Genomic DNA, 27,139 nt, shown 5'->3' with positions numbered 1-27,139 from the left:
CGGATGCACAATAAGGCTCAGGAGTCAGAGCACACTATGTACCTTTTTGAGGTCTAATTTGCATGGGGGGGGGAGGGGCTGATTTTACAGCGGTTCTGACATATAAACGCAAAACAATAAATACCCACATGTGACCCCATTTTGGAAACTACACCCCCACGGAATGTAACAAGGGGTATAGTGAACCTTAACACCCCACAGGTGTTTGACACATTTGTGTTAAAGTTGGATGGGAAAATGAAGAGAAATTTTTTTTCACTAAAATGTGTTACCCTACATTTCTAATTTTCACAAGGGAAAATAGGAAAAAAAGCCCCCCAAAATATGTAGCCCCATTTCTTCTGAGTAAGAACATACCCCATATGTGGATGTAAAGTGCTCTGCGGCGCACTACTATGCTCAGAAGAGAAGGAGCACCATTGGGCTTTTTGGGAGAGAGAGAATGTGTCCCAAATTGAAGGCCATGAGTGGCCATGCTGGGAGTTGTACTTTTGCAACAGCTGGAGGCACACTGGTTGGAAAACCTTCAGCTAGGTAACAGAGCCTAACTGAAGGTTTTCCAACCAGTGTGCCTCCAGCTGTTGCAAAAGTACAACTCCCAGCATGCACGGTCTGACAGTACATGCTGGGAGTTGTAGTTTTGCAACAGCTGGAGGGTACATTCACATGGGCAAGTTTACAGTGAGTTTTCTGCTTCAAGTTTGAGCTGCGGCCAAACTCCCTAGTGGGAACCTCGCCGTAAACATCCGCCAGTTCGAATGTACCCTAAAAACACTACACGAACACATAATAAAGGGTAAAAACACTATATACACCCCCCTTACACTGTCCCCCCAATAAAAAGGAAAAACGTATTGTACGGCAGGATTTCCAAAACGGAGCCTCCAGCTGTTACAAAACAACAACTCCCAGCATTTCGGACAGCCAACTGACTGTCCAGGCATGCTCGGAGTTTAGCAACAGATGGAGGCAACGTTTGGAATCACTGACGTAGAATACCCCCTATGTCCACCCCTATGCAATCCTTAATTTAGTCCTCAAATGCGCATGGCGCTCTCTCACTTCGGAGCCCTGTCGTATTTTAAGGAAACAGTTTTGGGCCACACATGGGGTATTTGAGTACACAGGAGCAATTGCACTACAAATTTTGAGCGGCTTTTTCTTCCTTTTACCCCTTATTAAAAGGAAAAGTTGGGGGCTACACCAGCCTGTTAGTGTAAAAAAAAATGTTAAACAAACATGCTGGTGTTTAGAGATGAGCGAACTTCCAGTAATTCGATTCGTCACGAACTTCTCAGCCCGGCAGTTGCTGACTTATAGCCTGCATAAATTAGTTCAGCTTTCAGGTGCTCCCGGTGGGCTGGAAAAGGTGGATACAGTCCCTAGGAGACTCTCTCCTAGGACTGTATCCACCTTTTTCAGCCCACCGGAGCACCTGCAAAGCTGAACTAATTTATGCAGGTTAAAGTCCCGCAAACGCCAAGCCGATAAGTTTGATGAATCAAATTACTGTAAGTTCGCTCATCTCTACTGGTGTTGCCCCATACTTTTTATTTTCACAAGCGGTAAAAGGAAAGAAAGACCCCCAAAATTTGTAACTCAATTTCTCCTGAGTACGGAAATACCCCATATGTGGGCTTAAAATGCTCTGCGGGCGCACAATAAGGCTCAGGAGTGAGAGCGCTCAACATGTACATTTGAGTCCCTAAATTGGTGATTTGCACAGGGGTGGCTGATTTTACAGCGGTTCTGACATAAACGCAAAAAAATACCCACATGTGGGAAAATAGGGAAAAAAAGCCCCTCAAATTTGTAACCAATTTCCTCTGAGTAAGAGCATACCCCATATGTGGATGTAAAAATGCTCTGCGGGTGCACTACAAATGCTCAGAAGAGAAGGAGTGCCATTGGGCTTTTGAAGAGAAAATATGTCCAGAATTTAAGGCCACGTGTGTTTACAAAGCCCCCATAGTGCCAGAACAATGGACACCCCACCACCCACATGTGACCCCATTTTGGAAACTACACCCCTAAGGGGTACAGTGAGCATTTACGCCCCACAGGTGTCTGACAGATTTCTGGAACAGTGGTCCGTGAAAATGAAAAATTAAATTTTTCATTTGCTCAGCCCACTGTTCCAAAGATCTGTCAAAAACCAGTGGGGTGTAAATGCTCACTGCACCCCTTATTAAATTCTGTGAGGGGTGTAGTTTCCAAAAATGGGGTTTAATGTTGTTGGGGGTGGGGGGGTCAACTGTGCTGGAACCACGGGGGGCTTTGTAAACGCACATGGCCCCTGACTTCCATTCCCCTGACTGACCATTTCCAAAAGCTCAATGGCGCTCCTCCTCTTCTGAGCATTGTAGTGCGCCAACAGAGCACTTGACGTCCACACATGGGGTATTTCCATACTCAGAAGAAATGGGGTTACAATTTTTGGAGGTAATTTTCTCCTATTACCCCTTGTAAAAATGTAAAATTTGGGGAAAAAACAGCATTTTAGTGAGAATTATTATTATTTTTTTTTCATTTACACATCCGACTTTAACGAAAAGTTGTCAAACACCTGTGGGGTGTTAAGGCTTGAGGGGGGTAGTTTCCAAAATGGTATGCCATGTGCGGGTTTTCTGCTGTTCTGGAACCATAGGGGCTTCCTACATGTGACATGCCCCCCAAAAACCATTTCAGAAAAACTTGCTCTCCAAAATTCCATTGTCAGACTTCCCTTCTGAGCCCTCTACTGTGCTCGCCGAACACTTGACATACACATATGAGGTATTTCCTTACTCGAGAGAAATGGGGTTACAAATTTTGAGGATTTTTCTCCTTGTGTAAAAAAAATGAAGATTTTGAATTTTCTCCTTCACATTGCTGCGATTCCTGTGAAACACCTAAAGGGTTAACACACTTACTGAATGTCATTTTGAATACTTTGAGGGGTGCAGTTTTTATAATGGGGTATTTCTAATATGAAGGCCCTTCAAATCCACTTCAAAACTGAACTGGTCCATGAATAATTCCGATTTTGAAAATTTTGTGAAAAATTGGAAAATTGCTGCTGAACTTTAAAGCCCTCTGATGTCTTCCAAAAGTAAAAACATGTCAACTTTATGATGCAAACATAAAGTAGACTTATTGTATATGTGAATCAAAATATAATTTGTTTGGAATGTCTATTTTCCTTATAAGCAGAAAGCTTCAAAGTTAGAAAAATGCAAAATTTTTAATTTTTTCATAAAATTTTGGAATTTTTAACCAAGAAATGATGCAAGTATCGACAAAATTTTACCACTAACATAAAGTAGAATATGTCACGAAAAACCTGTCTCTGAATCAGACTGAAAAGTAAAAGCATCCCAGTTATTAATGCTTAAAATGACAGTGGTCAGATGTGCAAAAAAAAAAACGCTCTGATCCTTAAGGGGTTAAACGATCTGATCAGCGAGCGTTCCTTTGTTCCTCAGCTGAATGGTGGGCCTATTAAAATTGGCCGTATTGACCTGTTTGGACAACAATCCTCACAAGTAATGAGACCATTAATCTTTGTGGATATACAGACACACTAGATTACACAAATTTATTATAGTACAAATCTAAAACACGCACTTCCATTATTGGCTGCATTCACAGAATTGAAAAATGGTGGAACAGCCAAATGAGCTCATACACATCACCCTCATTTAGAGCCATAAACAGTTGAAAAATAGACCCAAATACAAACAGAGGCTGAAAAACTGTGGACAAAAAATGGCGAAAAATAATGCCAAAAATGTTATCCTTATACTGGGAAAAAAACCTAAAAATCAATCAAGGTTGACCTAACGCTTTGGCTCTATTTTTAGCATATGAACCAAGAAATTCAACTGACATACCATATACTCGAGTATAAGTCGACCCGAATATAAAGCCGAGGCCCCTAAATTCACCCCAAAAACCCAGGAAAAGTTATTGACTCGATTATAAGCCTAGGGTTGGAAATTCATCATCCCCCTCCCCCCTTCATCATCACCGCCTGTCAATCCTTTCAGCCATCGGCTGTCCGGGCATGCTGGGAGTTGTAGTTTTGAAACCTCTGGGGGTCCGCAGGTTGAAGACCACTGCGGTCTTCGTCATCATCCAGACCCCCCTTTAGTTTTCTACTCCCCTCGGTGGGAAGGAAGGGTGAGATGGTCCAGGCTATCTATGCTGCAGGGACCATCCGGTGGGGAGGGTTAGTCGTTCCGGGCTGTCCATTTTCACTGGGGGGGCCTGCCCCGGACTAGTGACGTTGCCTTGATGACATCGCACAGGGACGTTCGTCGCCTTGCCTTGATCGTCGTAAAGGCAACGTCACTAGTCCGGGGCCGGCCCGGTGAAAATGAACAGCCCGGAACGACTAACCCTCTCCACCGGACGGTCCTTGCAGCATAGATGGCCCGGACCAGCTCACCCTTCCTTCCCACCGAGGGGAGGTGAGTAGAAAACTAAAAGGGGGGGGGGCTGGATGATGACGAAGGCCGCAGTGGTCTTCAACCTTCGGCCCTCCAGAGGTTTCAAAACTGCAACTCCCAGCATGCCCAGACAGCCGCTGGCATGCTGGGAGTTGTAGTTTTGCAACATCTGCAGGTTGAAGACCACTGAGAAGGGATTGACAGGCGGAGAGTTCACTCGAGTATAAGCCGAAGGGGGAGTTTTACAGCAAGAAAAATCGTGCTGAAAAACTCTGCTTCTACTCGAGTATATACGGTATGTTGTATTTACCTATAGTCTCTCAGCTGTATTTAAAAGCATGGTGGACACTTTGTAATACAATAGTATGAAACCCTCCTCTTCCCCAAATGTAGATTTAAACAAATCTACATGGATTTTTTTTCCCCCAGAAGCTTATAATACCCGCTTGGTGTAAGATATGACATTTTCTGCTGTTTAATGGTAAAATTGCTTACTTTGGCTAGATAGCTTAACCCGGTCATGGCAACAATGAAAAGTTTTGTATTGACAGTAAATGTTCCATTTCAGGTAGCCGAAGTCTTGGATATGCCTCCCATGAGAGTCTATGAAGTTGCAACCTTCTATACGATGTACAACAGAAAACCTGTAGGGAAATACCACATCCAGATTTGTACTACAACACCTTGTATGCTTAGAGATTCTGATTCCATACTGGAAGCTATCCAAAAGAAACTTGGTATGTCCGTTTTTTTCCCCTCCATTTCTCTAGCATAGTAGTCTCTTCACTGTAAGTGTTTTCAAATGTTTATATCGAGATGTCTGTGCGGGTAGCTCTACGTGATCACCAGCAGGAGGATCTCTGCAATACACAACTAGACTGTGCAGCAAATGCTGGGATTTAACAGAATGGATCAACTATAACATAACCCCTATAAACCTTACAATTTATAAATATACACATACCACTAAATGGCACATGAAGAAACTACAACTTGTATTGGAAAACATTTGGAAGAAATATCAGTCTTTACACTTGTCTCCAGTGTAGAGGACATAAAGCTCACACATTGTTTTCCAGCTCACATGTCAGCTTTACTTTGTAGAATGGGAAGGGGTCAATGGACCAGCAGAATCCTCTCATCATTTAAAGTGTCCAAAAACACTAGGGGGGGGGGGGGTCATCATTATGTGTCTATTGTAGACACAGTTCTACCCCTTTACACTTCTTGTCTATTGTACACTCTTGCTCAGAATTTACTAAGGCTGTGCACTCCTTTGATAAATCTTGTGCAAATATAGAAACGCTGCCCCCCCCCCCCCTCGCTCTACCGTACACGCCTTCTCTACCTCACAGGAAAAGTGGACACAGGGATTTTGTTCTATTGCTTTGAGGTTTTTTGTCAATCAAAAAAAAAAAAGCCAGAAAAACTGTCCCAGCTTTTTCCTGCATTTTGTCAGTTTTTCTTCCAGTTTTTTTTTTTCTTGCATTTTTGCTGGTGTGTGGGAAAAAAAAAAAATGTACCAAAATTATTATTTTTTCCTTCGAAATTTAGATACGTGAATGCAGAGGACTATGTCAGATTTTGTGGATTGCGACGATAAACAGCGTTTTTTTTTTTTTTTTTTTATGTCAAAAACGTTAACGAGGGCTGTGGGGAGGTTTTTTTATTTATTTTTTTCAATGTGTTGTGTTTTTTTTATAATTGAATTTTCAGGCTTAGTAGTGGAAGGCGTCTTGTAGACAGAATCTATTACTAGGCCGGGGCTTAGCATTAGCCCCCAAATCGGCTACCACCAATTATTACCCACTGCCACAGGGGTTCCAGGAAGAGACGGTACCAACAGGCCCAAAGCATCAAAAATGGTGCTCCTGGGCCTATTCGGTAACAGGCTGGCATTATTTAGGCTGGGGAGGGCCAGTAACAATGGTCACCGCTCACCCTGGTAAGGTCAGGCTGTTGCTGCTTGCTTGCTGCTTGTCATTCTCTGGAGATCTGTTGCGATCCGCATTTAATAACTATACAAACCTGCGGCATATGTGTCTACACTGCGCTGCTTACCGGAATTATACTCTGTTCTTTCTGTACCTTGAATGGAGAAGCAAGGTGCACATATTTCTGCTGCTTCATTTAAACTCTACTGTGGTCATTTGATCAAATGAAATAGGACTTTTAGTGATTGGAGTCCCAATGCTGGTGCTCCAGCAGTCAGACAGTTTTCGCCTTATGGGTAATTGAGAAAAAATTAAATACATGATCTGTTCTCTTTAACAATTGAATAGGCTCAGTCTTCTATTTTGTTTTAATCAGCATTAGTAGGTCCAAAGCGTATACATTTACAAACAGTTTGCCATTGTATATCTAGTAGTTCAAAGTCTAAATGGGCCAGTCTAGTTGATTTCAATATGCAAATATTACAGAATTATTAATACAGTTGAAACTTAGTTTAACATCTTTAGAGGGGTTTTCCCATCCAAATGTCTTCTACAGGTGCAACTACCTCCAGTACGTTGTACCTGGTGTGCGCTGAACAAAGGGTGCAAGGATTACAGTCATGGCCATAAATGTTGGCACCCCTGAAATTTTTCTATAGAAAATGAAGTATTTCTCACAGAAAAGGATTGCAGTAACACATGTTTTGCTATACACATGTTTATTCCCTTAATGTGTATTGGAACTAAACCGAAAAAGGAGGAGAAAAATCAAATTGGACATAATGTCACACCAAACTCCAAAAAATGGTCTGGACAAAATTATTGACAGCCTTTCAAAATTGTGGATAAATAAGGTTGTTTCATCAAGGATCAAGGTTAAGGTTGTTCACATCAAGGATGTGATGCTCCTTTTAACTCACCTGGGGCAAGTAACAGGTGTGGGCAATATAAAAAATCACACATCAGCAGATATAAAGGAGAGAAGTTCACTTAGTCTTTGCATTGTGTGTCTGTCTGTGTCACACTAAGCATGGACTACAGAAAGAGAAGTGAACTGTCTGAGGACTTGAGAACCAAAATTCTAGAAAAATATCTACAATCTCAAGGTTACAAGTCCATCTCCAGGGATCTAGATTTGCCTTTGTCCACAGAGCGCATCATTATCAAGAAGTTTGCAACCCATGGCACTGTAGCTAATCTCCCTGTGTGTGGACAGAAGAGAAAACTTAATGAAAGGTGTCAAAGCAGGATAATCCGGATGGTGGATAAGCAGCCCCAAACAAGTTCCAAAGATATTCAAACTGTCCTGCAGGCTCCGGGAGCATCAGTGTCAGCGTGAAATATCAGTCGACATTTAAATGAAATGAAACGATATGGCAGGAGACCAAGGAGGACCCCACTGCTGACACAGACATAAAAAAGCAAGACTACATTTTGCCAAAGCACATCATTCTATTGTTTTCCAAAAAATGGAATGAGGCCTACAAAGAAAAGAACACAGTACCTACAGTGAAATATGGTGGAGGTTCAATTATGTTTTGGGGTTGTTTTGCTGCCTCTGGCACTGGGTGCCTTGAATGTGTGCAAGGCATCATGAAGTCTGAGGATTACCAATGGATTTTTGGTCTCTCTGTACAGCCCAGTGTCAGAAAGCTGGGTTTGCATCCGAGATCTTGGGTCTTCCAGCAGGGCAATGACCCCAAACATATGTCAAAAAGTACCCAGAAATGGATGGCAACAAAACGCTGGAGAGTTCTGAAGTGACCAGCAATGAGTCTAGATCTAAATCCCATTGAACACCTGTGGAGAGATCTTAAAATTGCTGTTGGGAAAAGGCGCCTTCAAATAAGAGAGACCTGGAGCAGTTTGCAAAGGAAGAGTGGTCCAACATTCTGGCTGAGAGGTGTAAGAAGCTTATTGATGGTTATAGGAAGCGACTGATTGCAGTTATTTTTTCCAAAGGGTGTGCAACCAAATATTAAAGGAGTACTCCAGCGCAGAATAACTTATCCCCATCCAAAGGATAGGGGATAAGTTATAGATCACAGGGGGGAGGGGGGGGGGGGGTTCCAAGCGCTGGGGCCCCCCGGGATCTCCTGGACGGGGCCGAGGCAGTCTGCCGGAAGTGAGGGTTCGTCCCCAGCAAAAAGCCGCGGCAGACACTCCCCCTCCATGTATATTGCCGCGGCCCCGTACCGAAGATCGTGGGGGGGGCACCAGCGCTCGGACCCCCTACCTCCTTCGGATAGGGGATAAGTTATTTTGCACTATAGATGTCCTTTAAGTTAAAGGTGTCAATAATTTTGGCCAGCCCATTTTTGGAGTTTGGTGTGACATTGTCCAATTTCCTTTTTTTATTTTTTTTATTTATTTTTTTTGGTTTAGTTCCAATACACACAGAGGGAATAAACATGTGTTACTGCAATCCTTTTCTGTGAGAAATACTTCATTTTGTAGAAAAATTTCAGGGGTGCGGCCATGACTGTATGACAACAGACAGGCCTACTGGCCCAGTCTACTGTGTGAGACAAAAACTGTCTAATATTTTCAATAGCAACATCTCACATTGGTCTTGTAAACAAAAGCTGCGATTGGTTGCTATAGGCAAATTAGATTTTGTTTCCGACAGATTGATAAATCTGTCCCACTATGTTTCCATATTTCCCAGGTAGTTACAGAAACAGTGGAACACAGGTAACTCTTCGGTTTCTGTAATCCCAGCCACCTCTCTGCTCAGTCTTCCCCAGAAACAGTGGCAAGGGCTACCTAACAAGACTTGATGGGGCCAGGGGACCCTATTCTTGAAATAGAGGAAGGACTCTAAGAATCCCCATCTACCAGACATTCATAGTGTATCCTTTTGATATTCCATAAATATCTGGGATGGAAAAAATCCTGTGTGGCCAGAGGAACATGGTTGTCATATGAGTAAGGAAAATAATTGTAGATATTTTGTGACTCATTCATCAGGAGAAAACATGAGAATCGCATTCTAAGCTGCTGTTTTGTTTTTAGTATTTTTATTTATTTATTTTGCATTATAATTGCAGCTCCTGTCAGACAGGCTAACCAAGCTTTCTGTTCCTAGGAATACATGTTGGAGAGACCACACCTGATAAGATGTTCACACTGACAGAAGTTGAGTGTCTTGGTGCCTGTGTAAATGCACCAATGGTGCAAATTAATGACAATTATTATGTGAGTATATTTCTTTAAAATGCACCCGTATACAAGACTCTACCTTGAGATGTATAAGAATTACTCCATCCTCACTGATGCCGAAAACCCCACCAGTCACTAGAATAGCTACTGCTTTATTTTTGGTGCTACTTTGTCTCTAAACACAAACAAGCACCAAATGCAAACAAATATGTAAGGCTGGATTGTGGAAAATGAGCACCAACCGCCCACATGTGAATGAACTAGGATTGTGACAACGTAGTGAATGATGTACCGTATATACTCGAGTATAAGCCGACCCGAGTATAAGCCGAGACCCCTAATTTCAACCCAAAATCCCAGGAAAAGTTATTGACTCGAGTATAAGCCTAGGGTGGGAAATACCTCATCCCCCCCCTGTCATCATCCAGACCCGTCATTAACATCCTCATCATCCCCTTGTCATCATCCCACACATCCCCCCTTCATCATCCCCTTGTCATCATCCCACACATCCCCTTATCATCCCACACATCCCCCCTTCATCATCCCCTTGTCATCATCCCACACATCCCCCCTTCATCATCCCCTTGTCATCATCCCACACATCCCCTTATCCCACACATCCCCCCTTCATCATCCCCTTGTCATCATCCCACACATCCCCTTATCCCACACATCCCCCCTTCATCATCCCCTTGTCATCATCCCACACATCCCCTTGTCATCATCCCACACATCCCCCCTTCATCATCCCCTTGTCATCATCCCACACATCCCCTTATCATCCCACACATCCCCCCTTCATCATCCCCTTGTCATCATCCCACACATCCCCTTATCATCCCACACATCCCCCCTTCATCATCCCCTTGTAATCATCCCACACCCCCCCCCCCCCCTTCATCATCCCCACCCCCCTTCATCATCCCCACACCCCCCCCCCCCCTTCATCATCCTCTTCTCATCATTCGCCCTCAGTGGTCTTCAACCTGCGGACCTCCAGAGGTTTCAAAACTACAACTCCCAGCAAGCCCGGGCAGCCATCGGCTGTCCGGGCTTGCTGGGAGTTGTAGTTTTGAAACCTCCGGAGGTCCGCAGGTTGAAGACCACTGCGGCCTTCAACATGCGGACCTCCAGAGGTTTCAAAACTACAACTCCCAGCAAGCCCGGGCAGCCATCGGCTGTCCGGGCTTGCTGGGAGTTGTAGTTTTGAAACCTCCGAAGGTCCGCAGGTTGAAGACCACTGCGGCCTTCAACATCATCCAGCCCCCTCTCACCCCCTTTAGTTCTGAGTACTCACCTCCGCTCGGCGCTGGTCCGGTCCTGCAGGGCTGTCCGGTAAGGAGGTGGTCCGGTGAGGAGGTGGTCCGGGCTGCTATCTTCACCGGGGGCGCCTCTTCTCCGCGCTTCCGGCCCGGAATAGAGCCGTTGCCTAGACAACGACGCATCTGCGTCGTTGTCAAGGCAACGTGACTATTCTGAGGCCGGGCCCGAAGCGCTTAGAAGAGGCCTCCCCGGTGAAGATAGCAGCCCGGACCACCTCCTCACCGGACCACCTCCTTACCGGACAGCCCTGCAGGACCGGACCAGCGCCGAGCGGAGGTGAGTACTCAGAACTAAAGGGGGTGAGAGGGGGCTGGATGATGTTGAAGGCCGCAGTGGTCTTCAACCTGCGGACCTCCGGAGGTTTCAAAACTACAACTCCCAGCAAGCCCGGACAGCCGATGGCTGCCCTGGCTTGCTGGGAGTTGTAGTTTTGAAACCTCTGGAGGTCCGCATGTTGAAGACCACTGCGGGTGGGGGAGTTCACTCGAGTATAAGCCGAGGGGGGTGTTTTCAGCACGAAAAATCGTGCTGAAAAACTCGGCTTATACTCGAGTATATACGGTAAAATAAAGTGCTGAGTGCAAATTGAAGGAAATAGTATGAACCGATGTATACGAATGTCACCCCCGGAGCATGTACATGTGCTAAAATAGGTGTACGATCTCAGATATAAGATAAACTAATGTATCTAAGTACATAGCTGGACCAAGTGATTTGTAATCACCTTAATAATAAAATAAGGCTTGCAAATGATTACATATGTCCCAGTAGACAAAGTATGTATAGACCAAGTCCTACCTGGACCATAAATAAATACAGATGTCAATAAAAAGTGCTGGTGCATACAAAGTTTATATGTGCAACAATTAAGATTAATTAGAATTATGCAGAGAAACATACAATACTCATAATGTAAAAACACTAATTGTAAAAGATAAAAACTCTGAGCATCATATAATACCACAGATTGAGGACATATTAGGCATGTAAATAATAGAGACTCTATATGTAACCATATACTGATTGTAATAATATTTAGAATGGTGAATTGTTTTTTTGTGTAAAGGCCAACAAATCCATGTGGAGTTCTGGGCTAATAATGCCACAAGAACAGTTTGTTCATAACACTGGTATGAAGGACACGACATCTGTGCTACTAAAAATGGGGAGAGAAGTTTTCTTTACTTTGTCATAAACAGAGTTGTTGAGAATGAAAAAAAAAAAAAGGATCTAGATAAAAAGAATCAGGTTTATAAATAATCAGTAACATAATACATCAACAAAGTAACTACAATTGTAAATAGATGTGTTTTGGAAAATATGGAAAATGACTAAATATTTAGGGTGTTGTATTCTATACACACACGAATATGAACTGAAATAAAACTGTATATGAATGATCTGAGCAGCTTTGACCTCAGACACAAACTGTTAGGCTGGGTTCATACCACGTTTTTGCAATACAGTTCCCGGATACGTTTCAATTTGAAAACCGTACTGAACCGTATTGAAAATCGTATGCATTGACTCTCCATTGAAAACCGTATGCCAAAAGATGCATCAGCTTATGTCCGTTTTGCATCCTGTACCGTTTTGTCAGTTTTTTTTTCCCCCGTACCCAAAACTGTATTGAAACCGTAAGTTATTTATTTTTTAACACCGGAGTCAATGGGAACCATAGAGGACCATACATGCGTATGGTTCCATCCGGTTTGCACTAGGGATCGACCGATTATCGGTTTGGCCGATATTAACGGCTGATAATCACGATTTTGGTCATTATCGGTATCGGCAATTAACTTGCCGATAATGCCCGCCCCCCCCGGCCAGAGACTATGACCGCAGCGCCATTGCCTTCCCCCCCCCATCCTCTGCCCACATACCGCTGCCCCATCGCCTCCCCCCCCCCCCCCCCCCCCCATATATCGGTATAAGTTATCGGCTATCGGCCTGAAAGGTGACAGGTTATCGTATCGATCCATAACAGACCAATATATGGAGGGTTAATCCAATTATTCACCAAAAGATCACCGCAGTGATCCACTAATTCCCTAATTTCCCATATATTAAAAGGATATAACTTTATTAATTCACACACTAGATTAAAAAGTCAGGGTGACTTTGTAATCTAGTGTGTGAATTAATAGTTATATCCTTTTAATATATGGGAAATTAGGGAATAGGTTATCGTATCGGCCCTAAAAAATCTATAGCGATCAAACAAGTGAAACTTTATTCATAATGGAGGGAAAAGTTAAAAACGTATGTTTATTTATTTTTTTTTCTTAAACGGATGCAACCAGACATAGTTTTTCAAACTGTATACGGGTTAAAATTTGTACACACGTTTTAATAGTTTAGTCCAGTTTTGCGGAATCCGTTTGTCAAAAACCTGATACCAGAACTGTATTGCAAAAACGTGGTGTGAACCTACAAAGCTTGAAAAATGCTGGCTAGATGTTACCCGTTCGAAGAGCATGGTTTTCATAATACAAGCCTTTGTATGATGTTCTCCTATTATTCTGTCCAGTCTTATCTATAAAAATGTTTGCTTAACATATATCTATATTGAGATTGTTGCCGTGTAGCTAGCTGGATAATCCACCTGCTAATCTGGCTGCAATACAGTGAGACTTTAAGGGTTTTAGATGTGCAGATGGTGTTTACACAGAGGGGGGTTACACATACACACCAGATAAAAGATTGTTCCTTCTACATAACCATTCTGCAAGTAAATACAGCGACCATAAATCCGGTGTGGGGGAGAATGCTGAATTTAAGCAAAGGTATGAATTGCATGTGATAGACAGAAACCACACACTGCTGCATTTAGGCCGACCTTTATCATTGTCTTTTAGACTGTTTTTTGTGTCTAGAAAAGGCGCAAGCATGGTGGTTTTTTATTTTTTTTTTATTTTACACATTTCTGCTGATTTTGAGTTGCAATCCACTGATTTTGGCAATACACATGATATGGAAAGGTTTTATCAACTGCGCCTTTTTGTGAAAAGGCGCAAAAAAAAGGCGCAAAGCCACTGAAAAGTCTCTAAAACTACACCAGCCCAGACTTAGCTTAGCTTTTTGGTGTATGTGAAGAGAGAAATTTCAGAAAATGTTTAACTGTACAAAATGTATCAACTGTTCTGTGACCATTTAATAAATTTGGTGCTCCTACCCATTACCAGCACCCAAAAAAAAAGGTGTAGAAAAAATCACTTACACCTACAATGATAAATTCCCCCCTTAGTGTCTTTGCCTCCTTCCCTCCTGTTAGCATTCCATATGCTGTAAATGGCTATCAATGTCCGCAGGTACAATAATGTTTACTGACAGTATCCTCTAGGACAGTGTTTCCCAACCAGGGTGCCTTCAGCTGTTGCAAAACTACAACTCCCAGTATGCCCGGACAGCCAAAGGCTGTCCGGGCATGCTGGGAGTTGTAGTTTTGCAACAGCTGGGGGCACCCTGGTTGGGAAACCCTGCTCTAGGATATAGGGACTTTTTGCTTTCAGTCCCTTGTCCTTGAAGTGTGGTGCTTACAACATAAAAAGGAAACTTTGCTCAATGGTGTACGTTTGCTTTACACAAAATCTCGGGAGAAAAAAATGGATTAGGATGTATATAGGGAAATAGTAAGCGGTATGTCTGCTCCATTTCCCTGTTGCGTTTCCAGTAGACTGATGAGAGTTGGCATTGTGACAATTAATAGGAGAGGAGATATTAGTGGCATTTTGTGTAATCAAACCTTCTTAGATATGAATACCTTTTTTTGTCTTGCATTACAATCCAGTAAGGAGCACAAAATGAGATGTTGGTGCTTCTTTAGAACATATGTCACAATTCAGAGGTAAGAAAATGAATAGTGTTGAGTGCGAATATTTGAACTGCAAATTTTTATCGCGAATATCGTCACTGCGCAATTTCACGAATATTTAGAATATAGTGCTATATATTCGTTATGACGAATATTTATTTTTTGTTTTTTTCTGTACACATCACAATGATGTGTACTGTGTAAAAAATAAATAAATAAATAAAAAAGTAAATATTATTTACTGTGTGAGTCGGTGTGGAGCGCGAATATTTGGTATATGCAAATATCGGCTCTTCAAGAGGACACTGATCCCTCTTTTCTCTTAGCTTGTGGACCAATGAGAATGATGCATATACAGTTGTCAGAGGTTATCAACACCCCTAGCAACCAATAGCAAAGTTGCCCACATAAAATTCGTATAGTGCGCATGTACAATTATATCTTTCAGCTAACTATATTACGAATTTTGCATGGGGGGAAAAAAGTGAACGAATAAGCAAAATGCACAAACAGGACGAATATTCGTCCATATATTCGCAAAATATCACAAATTGGATTATGACCCCTGCCGCTCATCACTATAAAAATGAAGTGCCGCACTCACCATTCGGGATCAGACTTCTTTATTCAAGTGAACTCCGCAGGTACATAGGTCAGGTAAACAGGGGCGCCTGCATGGGACGGTATCCGTTTCATGTATCAAGCACACTTCGTCTGCCAACACTCAACAAGCGAGCGTGGAGGGTAGAATAATTATAATGTCCTCACAGGTGCGATTGATTGATTGCCGTTTTTAGATTTTCTGGATTGTTTTGTATTTGCATGTAGCAAAGAATTATAAAAAGGAACTTTAATCATTACTATCATTAAGACAGACAGGTCCTAAGGCTTCTAATTTAATAATCCAGCGTGCTTCACATTGGAGAAGGTTAGAATGTTGATCTCTGCCATTACGAGGCGGGTTAACAATAGAACATTACAGTCTCCATTGTGGTGTTCTCTGATATGGGGAATGTGACGAGCAGCTCAATGTCCAGTACGGACTGAATAAAAATGTTCTCGAACACGAGTGAAAAGGCTGCTGATCATCTTGCCCACGTAAAAGAACCCACAAGGGCATATCGGAGTGTATACCAAGTAATGAAATGATTGACAAGGTGAGTATAGCTGCCTAGTGTAACCGTGCAGCTTTTTAAATTGTGAGAGCAAAGATGCCAGTGACCACGAGCAAAACTACGCTTCGGGAAGCTCCTCTCTAACCAAGTGCTTTTGGGATCATCTAATTTTGGAAAAGAGTGGATGTCCCCTAAGGTAGTACTTCTGCGGCGTGTCACGAGTTTTTTAGTTTATTTTTTTTCTACAGCAATATCACTGTTAGGATCTGCTTCAAGCATATCCCAATGCCTTCACATTATAGAGGAAATTCTATAGCAAAAGATAAAGTGGACCATCTAGAATTATTCTTGTCAATTTCGTCCATTGTAGGACTTTTTGTCATAATTTGCAATATAAGGATAAATTATATCTGTGTAATATGCTTCTATTAGTTCTGTTCTTCGCTTTGTCCCATTTTCATGCATGGAACTCTCACCCGGAAGTGCTGTAGTGAAGTCTTTTATTCTTCTCTTGTCTCTGACATTTCCCAGCATTTTATGCAACTAGAGACAATGGAGATTTATCAATCTGCCTGAAACCCTAATTGACAGGTTTTTTTCTCCACCATAACAACCAATCACAGCTCAACTTTCATATCTTAACAAGCTCTTGTAAAGTGAAAGTTGAGCTCTTATTGTTTGTTATGGGGAAAAAAAAAACCCAGACAATTTAGGGATTCGGGCAGATTGATAAATATGGGCTGATTTTCTGCCGTCAAAAAAAACTGAAATTAGTGCAGATGGGTACAAACAGATCTAAACTGATTTGTAAAAAAAAAATATCCCAGTTTGCAGCCTGCAAGAACGGAACCGAAACAGGGATAAAAAAAAAAACGGGGACAGATGGCCGTGTGAACGCCCCCTAACAGTAAAATAAAAAGACTTGCACTATTGGGGGTGGGTTCAGTGTATGAAAAAGTGAGAGGTGTACAGAGGTAATAGAAGGAAACTACACTGTATTATAACTTTTCATCATGGTCTGAAAGGCTGAAGAGTAAAAAATTATGGACTACCCATTTAATGATGTGTAGTACTTCATTTTAGCCAACAGAGGTCACCACTGCAGTAGCTGCCTATAGACCGATTTAGTGTGAAGTCTTCACCCTTAGGTCTCCTTTACAATAGCAAGTGGACTTTCCCTACTAGGTGGTAACATGACATCTGGTTATCTACAGCTACCAATAGGCTCACTGCTTTTATTTCCAAATGCCCTCTGAGTATGGAGTCAGGTTGGCTGTAGTTGACCTTATGGTAACATTTAGAAAACAAACAAAAAAAAAAACCACTTCATTCTCAACCCACTTCTTTATGTCATGATCTGAACCTCTTCTAGGATAAACTTTTATAAAGGTTTGGAATAATAGGTTGATTTTATAATATACAACCTTGATGCACCATGCTTGAAAGGGGTACTCCAGTGGAAAACATTTAAACTTTTTTAAATCAACTGGTGCCAGAAAGTTACAGATTTGTAAATTACTTCTATTAAAAAATATTTGTCCTTTTGTCCTTCCAGTACTTATTAGCAGCTGTATGCTATAGAGAAAATGTTTTTTTTTGAATTTTTTTTTTTTTGTCTTGTCCACACTGCTCTCTGATGCCCATATCAGGAACTGTCCAGAGCAGGAGAAAATTCTCATAGAAAACTTATGCTGCTCTGGACAGTTGCTGACACGGACAGAGGTGTCAGCAGAGAGCTCTGTGGACAAGACAAAAAAGAAATTCAAAAAGAAAATAATTTCCTCTGTAGCATACAGCTGCTAATAAGTATTGGAAGGATTAATACTTTAAACCTGTTAAGGACCCAGGGCGTATCTGTATGTCCTGAGTCCGCTCCCGTTCTATAATGCGGGGCCACAGCGGGTCGTGCCCGGCCTCTAACAACGGCCAGGACCCGTGGCTAATAGCGCGCAACATTGATCGCTGTGCGCTATTAACCCTTTAGACGTGACGTTCAACTTTGAAGTGAAAGTGAAACCATGCCGGTTAGCTCAGGGAGCTGTTCAGAACAGCTTACAAGACAGCCGGAGGGCCCCTACCTGCCTCCATGCTGTCCGATCACCGAATGACTGCTCAGTGCCTGAGATCCAGGCATGAGCAGTCAAGCGGCAGAATCATCGATCACTGGTTTCTTATGAGAAACCAGTGATCAATGTAATAGATCAGTGTGTGCAGTGTTATAGGTCCCTATGGGACCTATAACACTGCAAAAAAAAGTGAATAAAGATCATTTAACCCCTTCCCTAATAAATGTTTGAATCACCCCCATTTAAAAAACAAAAAAAAACGGTGTAAATAAACATGTGGTATCGCCGCGTGTGGAAATGTCCGAATTATAAAAATATATTGTTAATTAAACCGCACGGTCAATGGCGTACGCGCTAAAAAAATTCCAAAGTCCAAAATAGTGCATTTTTTGGTCACATTTTATATAATGAAAAAATGAATAAAAAGCGATCAATAAGTCCGATCAATGCAAAAAGGGTACCGCTATAAACTTCAGATCATGGCGCAAAAAATGATCCCTCATACCGCGCCATACGCGGAAAAATAAAGTTTATAGGGGTCAGATGACAATTTTAAACGTACAAATTTTCCTGCATGTAGTTATGATTTTTTCCAGAAGTATGACAATATCCAACCTATATAAGTAAGGTATCATTTTAATCATATGGAGCTACAGAATAATGATAAGGTGTCATTTTTTCCGAAAAATGTACTGTGTAGAAACGGAAGCCCCCAAAATTTACAAAATGGCGTTTTTAATTTTTTTTTTTTTTCAACTTTGTCTCACAATGAATTTTTTTTCCGTTTCGCCATAGATTTTTGGGTAAAATGACTGATGTCATTACAAAGTAGAATTGGTGGGGCAAAAAATAAGCCATCATATGGATTTCTAGGTGCAAAATTGAATTGAAAGAGTTATGATTTTTTTAAAGGTAAGGAGGAAAAAACGAAAATGCAAAAACGGAAAAACCCCCGGTCCTTAAGGGGTTACAAGTAATTTACAAATCTGTTTAACTTTCTGGTACCAGTTCATTTTAAAAAAAAATTTAAAAAAAGTTTTCCACCGGAGTACTTAAACTTGTAGGATCTGTGCAATATAGTTGAATGTTGACATGTTTGTGGAATATATTAATGCGAGTACCTAATAATCTTTCAGGAGGATCTGTTGCCAAAGGATATCGAAAGTATCATTGATGACTTGAAGGCTGGAAAAGTTCCTAATCCTGGACCAAGGTAACAGACATGTACACTTTTACTTGTATGGGGCCGTTCGTGGTGACTTAACAATGATTTAGCTTGGAGTTAGGTAGCTTAGGTAGCTTTTAAAGTCAAAAGTTTAGCATGATCATATGTTTCTTACTACTGTCAGTTGGTCAGTCTATAAGATAATACATCTCCCCCCTATGTTTCTATGTTGTTGGCTGTAGCTACCCTTACAGTGATTAATATGGTTGTAAGTGACATAGAAGGTATAAGTAAGGCTCGCCCCTGACACAAGTGTTCAATATTACAAACCCCCCAGAGATGATCCTGGAGTGTTTGTAATATGGAAAAGTGATCAAAACAATGAAAACTGCACTTCACTTTTCCAAATGTAAAAGAATCCACTTGGGGAGCGGATACCCTCTTTATGGTATCTGCAGTTCTGTGTTGGTGAACACGTCAAAAGAGAAGGATTTAGGAGAGTGATAATGAGTCAATAGTGCACCCAGGCAGTAGGAAAAGCAAGTTGGCTGTGTATATAGAGCGGTTTTTCCTAAACATTTACAGCCGCACTCCTTGGGGGGGGAAAAATTATTTGTTGGGCACCCCTACCAATTTACAATACCTATATCAATGTGTCCAAGGGTGCTTCCAGCTGTTGCAAAACTACAACTCCCAGTATGCCCGGACAGCCTTTGGCTGTCCGGGCATACTGGGAGTTGTAGTTTTGCAACAGCTGGAGGTACCCTGGTTGGGAAACTTGGACCTATATATCTGTTGGCTATGAAGTGCTGCTATATGCTTTCCCTTTTCTTTTCTGTCGCCCGGGCCATCATGACTATTAGGTGCTGCACTTTTTCAGAATCCTCCTTCCCTTTTCCCACCAATAGGGTCCCAAACAGAAATACTTTTGCTGTTTAGGTACAGTAAAGTGGGTAGGTAAGCTGGTTGGTGGTGAGGGGTAGGTAGGTTGCTTCAGTAGGTGTTTTGTTTTTTTTTCTTCCCATTAGGTTGGTGCCCCCCTGTATGTAGCTTGCCCCTGTAAGTAAAACCCTTCTGTAGGTAGTTTATCCTCTGTATGTAGGTCCCTTTATGTAGGTAGCTTAGCCCCGTTGGTTGCTTGCCTCCTGTGGTACCTTAAAAAAACTGAAACGAGGGGTGGATATAAAACGCGTTATATTGTTTAAACCAACTCCGTCGGAGACAGTGTGTACAAATCCACTTCTTTCCCCCACTATAGCTTGTAACACAACTTTTATTCAATAGATATAATATGAGCTAAGAAAAAGAGTTAAAAACCCAGCACTTCTACACTAAGGTCCATTCATATGGTCATTGTCGCTATCCAAGCATACAATTTATTTACAGTACCCCTGCAGTGTGTCATGGGATATTTAGTGTATTGTGCTGTAGTAAAAACACTTTAATGGTGCGCCCCCCCCCCCCTACATATTTTGTTACCTGGGTGACGTTCTCAGAGGTTATGGGGCAATGACTGGCTTTCCTATGGAGATATACAGAGGGGGCTTGCCAGCCGCCACTTCATGCAGAGTTTGACACGCTCTGTTTTCCGAGAAGAGTGTCCTAAAGGATCTTGCAAGAGCGGTATGGAGGAGGTAAGGAGACATCCGTCCGCCATCTTTACTCTTTGGATACCCGCGGTTGTGCTGTCCCCAAGGCCCGCAGATACTTTTGATGTCATGATCAGTATTAATTAAGGGATCGTCAGATTATCGGTTTGGCCGATATTCACGATTTTGGACATTATCGGTATTGGCAATTACCATGCTGATAATGACCGCCCAGAGACGCTGGGCCATTGCCTCCCCCATCCCTGGTTTTATAATTACCTGTTCCCGGGGCTCGGGGTCCACGCTACTTCTGGCTCCTGCGACATCCCGCGCGTCGCAATGACGAGTGACTCTCTCAACGCGACGTCACAACCAAGGACGCTGTCGGAGCCAGAAGTAGCGCGGAACCCGGGGATGGGGGAGGCAATGGGGCAGCGGTGGTGGTTGGACTAGGGAGGACCCCAGGACAGGCAGGCAGAGAGAAGCGGGTGGTGGCAGTCTCTGGCCCCGCAAAAGCTGCTGCACTTCATAGATTTGAAGCGCCCGCTTTAAATCATTGATCTGCGGTGCCGGGGGGTAAATAGCCAATAACTTTATACTGGAATATCGGTATAAGTTATCGGTTGATCCCTAGTATTAATCATGGCATCTGAAGGATTAATGATGGACATCCGCATGATCGCTAATGTCCAACATTATTTATTATATGCGCCCTTGGTTTCAGGGCACTTTACATAAGATAATGGTAACAATACATAACCCTAACATGGGAAGATTGAGCATTACACAAATTAACTTGCTGACTGACACAGAGGGGGAGAGGGCCCTGCCCACAAGAGCTTACAACCTATAAGGAGAGGGGAAGAAAACAGTAGGTGGTAAAAACCATTCCTACATCAGCAGGATTAGTGAAGGTCGTAGGCTTGCTTGAATAGAAGAGTCCTGGGGGACCATGAGGTCCCACTACTGATAGCAGCAGCTGGCCTTGCCTGAGCACTGAGACGCAGTGACCGCAGAATCCTGCTACGTTACATTAGTCACATTACCTCCAGGGGTTAGAAATATAACGCATTGCTGTCTATGGACACAGCAACGCTACAGATGGAAACTCCACTAGGCGTATCTCTGGGCAGGGATAAAAAAAAAAAAAAAAAAAACCCTGACCAACTCTCCATTTTGCTGAGAAAATCCGAAAAATGGCGTAGTTACTGAAAAGGGGGCGTGTCCCCGACAGTTTCACAAAAACCCAATATATTTGCTAAGGTTTTCACAGAAAACGTGGTGGATTTGAGCTGAGGAAAACCAGACAGATAAGAGTGTGTTAAAAAAACAAAAAACATAGGGAGAAGTGCAAAATGTAGGGAAACCTAAATACTGTGTAACTATTAACTATATACTTCATTCTTAGTAAATCAGGGCCATAGTGTGAGACTTAATTTTCACAGTCAACTGTTCCAGTGGATTTGCACTATTTTAGCCAGTTATCTTATTTCCTTTACATTTTGTAAACGGTAGACTGAACATGATCCAAACTGCATTTCTGTTGTGCCTATGTCAGAATCTGACTTGCAGCCCTAGTTCGTTAAAGGGGTACTCCACTGGCCAGCGTTCGGAACTAAATGTTCCGAACGCTGTTTTCGCACTGCGGGGGTCGGCCACACCCTTCGTGATGTCATGGCCATGCCCCCTCAATGCAAGTCTATGGGAGGGAACGTCACGCCCCCTCCTATAGACTTGCATTGAGGGAGCGTGGTCGTTACATCATGAGGGGTGTGGCTGACCCCCACAGCGTGAAACCAGTGTTTGGAACATTTAGTTCTGAATGCTGGCCAGTGGAGTACCCCTTTAACCACTTTCCCCTCACAGCACTGACTATTCATGGTTTTCTAGACTGTGCCACTTTCCACACAGACTTCAATGACCGCCTTCCTCCTCCTCATACAGTGTTTGCTTCTCTTCCTGCCTTTTTGCCTCCAACATTAGCTGTGGCACTTGTCCAGTAATAACCAAGTAGAAAGACCCGGCAATTAACCCCTTCTGTTTGACCACATTACTTACAAATGGAAGGGGACACCTGCCTGGTAGATCTAGCATTGGGGTTGCTGGGTGTGATGATTTTATATGTATAGCCCAGGACCCAAGAAAAGCTTCTGGCTGTCTGGAAAAATTAGGGATATGTTAGGAATATTTTTGCATTTTATATGTACATGTAACAGTGTATTGTCTTATAGAATTGAGGTAAAGTGTAAAAAAAACAAAACCTAACTCTTTAAACATGTTTTGACTGGTCAGGGTGTCAGTGGTGAGATGCCCATCAATAAGGAGAATGAGCAGGGATTGTTGCATAATCTCCGGATCAGTGGGGGTCTTGGCACTAAAAGCTGGACAAGTCAAAAGTGTATTTTTAAGTGATAGGTACACATATGGGGGAGATTTATCAAAACCCGTGCAAACGAAAAGTTGACCTTGTCTATAGCAACCAATCAGATATTATTTTTTAAAATTCCTCTAAAAAAAATAAAAGAAGCGATCTGGTTGGTTTACCTTTACACAAGTTTTGATAAGATGTTAGAGGACTTGTATTCTTTTATAATATAACCTTTTCTTAGAACTCTACATTGTGTTGTTGCTCTGTTATTCGGTTAACCCTAATTGGACAATGTCAGATTGTGTAGAGGCACCCAACCCACATCCCATATTATCAGCAAATACTTTAAGTTATTTAACATTTTTTCTTCAATGTATTATGTCATTTACAGTGTAAAACAAAACCGGGGTCATGTTTTCTTTTTTTTTTTTATGTATTTTTGCTAAGGAAAAGCTGCTATGAAAAATATGTATTGTACCAGTATTAGTGCCATGGGCTCCTTTAAACATCTGATCAGGAGTTTGTGAGAGCTATACTAGTGCAGATCCTGAGGAAGAGTCGTGAGTTTTAAATTCAGGGGAGAAATATTGCTGATCCGTGTACCTCTCATAGTATTGTATGTACAGATCTCCCCAGTAACAATATCTGGTACTGCTGCTTAGAGGATCTGTGGCCAACCCAAAAATATTAATGTCAAAGAAAAAGCATCACTGTATTCTAGTGCACACCCAGAATATTTAATAATGAATTATCTTTATTGTACAAAATGATGAGAACAAGGACATTTCAAAGCATTTAAAAAGACCCAGAGTGACAAAGCACAACACGGGGAGGGGCCATGAACCCCCTCACCCCAAGTCCTGTCCTGCAGTGATTAATAAGAATAACAACAACGCTGTTACTAAAAGGTGCAAAACATGCAATACACTTAACCAAAGAAAAGTAACATTGCCTATAACAATATAAGAATGCAAGGTAGGTATACAAGGTAAGTATAGATAGCAAACCGCAGACAGAGGAGCAGCTGGGTATAGCAATGCAGGACAGGACCACTGGACCCCACGCGTTCCGTCACACCAAGGTCACTTCCTCAGCGGTGGTCCTGTCCTGCATTGCTATACCCAGCTGCTCCTCTGTCTGCGGCTTGCTATCTATACTTACCTTGTATACTTACTTTGCATTCTTATATTGTTACTTTACTTTGATCGATTTTTTTTCCATGATATAAAAAGTGACAAAATACACTACTATGGACTTTGGAATTTTGTTGCGCGTACGCCATTGACCCTGCGGTTTGTTTTAATGGTATTTTTATTTTTTATATTTCGGACATTTACGCACGCGGCGATACCATATGTTTATTTTTATTTACATTTTTTTTAAATGGGGATAAGGGGGGTGATTTGGACTTATTAGAGAGTTAAATCACCTTTTATTTTTTATACTTTTTTTTTTTTTTTCAATGTGTTAGCCCCCCCCATAGGGTAGCGGGAAGCGCTGGAGGAAGGTGAGTGACCCTCCGCTCGTGTCCTAGCTGGTCCCAATCAGCCCCACTGAGCAGCTGGGAAGGTTTTACTTTCATTTTAGACGCAGCGTTCAACTTTGAACGCCGCGTCTAAAGGGGTTAGTAGCGCGTGGCACCGCAATCTCTACCGCGCGCAATTACCTCCGGGTCCCAGCTTCAGTTACATGCCGGGACCGACCCGATGTGAAGCGCAGTCACCGCGCGTTAGATTGCGGGAGCCGGCCACGGACATAAATATATGTCCGTGGTCGTTAAGGGGTTAGAGACACTTTGCTATTTACCTGCTGTAAAAATTCTCAACCTTTTATGTTTTAATGTCATTGAAAATCAATAGAGGGCTCTGTTTTGTTCCCTGCTGCAAGTCTTCAAGGCTTCAGTGATGTCATGTCTGCTGGGGAACGCCCACTTTCTCCTGCCGGGAGCTCACATAATATGAGCAAGGAGAAAGGTATGATACAGAGCTTTTTAATGCTCGGAAACATTTTTTAAGCACAGGAGGGGTGTTAGGAGTAGTTAGGGAATATAATGTGAGGTAGTTAAGAAAATATGGTTTGATTACAGGTACTCTTTAAATGACCATTGCACGACTTTGTGTGGCTTATGAACATTGCTTAATACCGCTAGCCACAGAGGGAGACTTATCAAAACCTGTCCAGAGGAAAGGTTTCCCATAGCAACCAATCAGAACGCTTCTTTCATTTTTAAAGAGACCTCTGAAATATGATCCAATGGGCAACTGGGCAATTTTTTTCTCTGCACAGTTTTTTCATAAATCTCCCCCATAGATCCCAGAGTACAGCCGCACATTGTGGCATAGGTATGTGGGCATTCAGAGAGACACTTGTCAGGGAAATGAGCTATCTGAAATGTAAGACCATTTTTAATGTCATCTCTTCCCCTGTATATTGACTTTGCAAAATGTTGGATGGCATTTTTCATGGCGTATGTATGTGAAAACCCCCACAAAACTTTTTTTTGTTTTTCAGAAATGGCAGATTCTCATGTGAGCCCAGTGGGGGACTAACCTCTCTGACAGCACCCCCACCAGGACCTGGAGTTGGTGTTAGGGCAGATCTCTAATCTTTTTACAGTAGTATGTATATCTATGACATGAACCTTAAACATGAATAAAGTTATATTGTAAACCATTACAGCTTTTGCAGAGTAAATTGCAGTTTCTTTATATTACATGTTTAACTTTATTTAAAACTTGATAAGAGGTAAGCAGACGTCATTCAGCTTGATGGGATCGTATAGAAGGTATTTTGGATTAGAAGGATGAAATGAAATATTTGCCAGGTGAAGGGATCTGACAAATCCAGTATAAAGTTTATAAAAAATAAATAATAAATAAATGGACCAAAGCACAAAAGCTTCCTCACCTGCTTCCAGGCTGGAAGAAAGTTGATGTATGTGATCAGTACCCAGTCATGCAGGGATTTCTTATCACATAGTAATGTATCTTCAAAAGCAATCCAATGTCATGCACACTGCAACCATGTGTTTCATTACTGTAACTGGGTACCAGCATTCAAACCACCAGGAAATTACATGGCTTTGTCTCAAGAAGTGGTCTGTCCTGGGTCAGATAACATCACCTACCCGACCCCTTCCAGCTCTCTGTATACTGCTGCTTTCTCTATGGGATCAGGATTTATATATAGTAGCTAAAATACCTCCGCTAAGGTAGTCTCCCTATGTTGCAGTTTTGACATGATTTTCCCAGAATTGTGGCAAAAAGGTTTTTTACCGTAGTTGCTCAAATCATGGTAATTTACAGCAATTTTGGGAAAGAAATCACACACACACAGTTAAACGTTAGATACAGTGAAAACTAAATGTGTGAACATAGCCAAATGACTTCAAATCTTAATAAAACCCTCACTTTATCATGGCAAGGTTTCTGTAAAAACCATACGTTGAATAAAAGAAACACATCAAAACTGTACATAATGTGAACTGACCCCAACCCACTTATAAGTCTCAGCAGTTCAGGATGTTGGCATCTAGCCAGGTAATTAGATCTCATTACATGAATTGCAGTGATGAGACTCCATCCACTCTTTGCAAAAGCAGAGGCCTCACGGGAAATGTAGTCAGAAAATCATGAGAAAATACAAATTAATATGGCTGAAAAACATGTCACATCAGCTTAAAACAGGTAAGCACAAGTACCTCTACATTATGTAACGACAGAAGAGTCTGGCACTGTCACTGTATGACCTGTTCATATTATTCCTCCAATAAACATAGCTGGTGCTTGCAATCTATACACTCCTGTGGGTGGTGCTGCACGTCAGAAGAAGATACATGCACAATGAAAATGTGCGGAGCAACTCGCCAGTAAATTGGAGATTTTCCTATCCTTGGTGAAGGAAAATATAGATTTTATTAAAGACAAAACGCGAGTATTATGCTTTTAAAACTTCATTTACTGATCAGCAGCAAAAGAATATTAAAGTGATTACAGAAGAAAAACTTTAAATATAATAAATGATGTAGCCAAACATGCTGGCATCTAATATCAGCCAATCAGAATATAGTGCTGGATATAACATTGGCAGTTATCAGGAACACTTCCTTCTTCTTTGCAGCGAAGGTAAAACAGTTCACAACTTGAGGAAATAGTAGACCGGAAAACTCAG

The 27,139-nt window shown here is 42.0% G+C and overlaps 1 protein-coding gene across 1 annotated transcript in view; it reads left to right on the top strand.

The window, feature by feature from the left end:
- NDUFV2 (NADH:ubiquinone oxidoreductase core subunit V2) overlaps positions 1–25,645 on the top strand; it is a 38,393-nt gene extending 12,748 nt beyond the window's left edge. Inside the window, exons 5-8 of the mRNA XM_056521583.1 lie at positions 4,999–5,167; positions 9,453–9,562; positions 18,984–19,060; positions 25,481–25,645. Of these exons, the coding sequence (XP_056377558.1) occupies positions 4,999–5,167; positions 9,453–9,562; positions 18,984–19,060; positions 25,481–25,574 (450 nt within the window). The 3' untranslated portion in view covers positions 25,575–25,645. The remainder of the gene's footprint in view (positions 1–4,998; positions 5,168–9,452; positions 9,563–18,983; positions 19,061–25,480) is intronic.
- The last annotated feature ends 1,494 nt before the right edge of the window (positions 25,646–27,139 follow it).

The sequence above is a fragment of the Hyla sarda genome, chromosome 5, assembly GCF_029499605.1.
Source record: "Hyla sarda isolate aHylSar1 chromosome 5, aHylSar1.hap1, whole genome shotgun sequence".
Classification (NCBI taxonomy): Eukaryota; Metazoa; Chordata; class Amphibia; order Anura; family Hylidae; genus Hyla; species Hyla sarda.
This window is presented reverse-complemented; position numbering and strand designations above follow the sequence as displayed.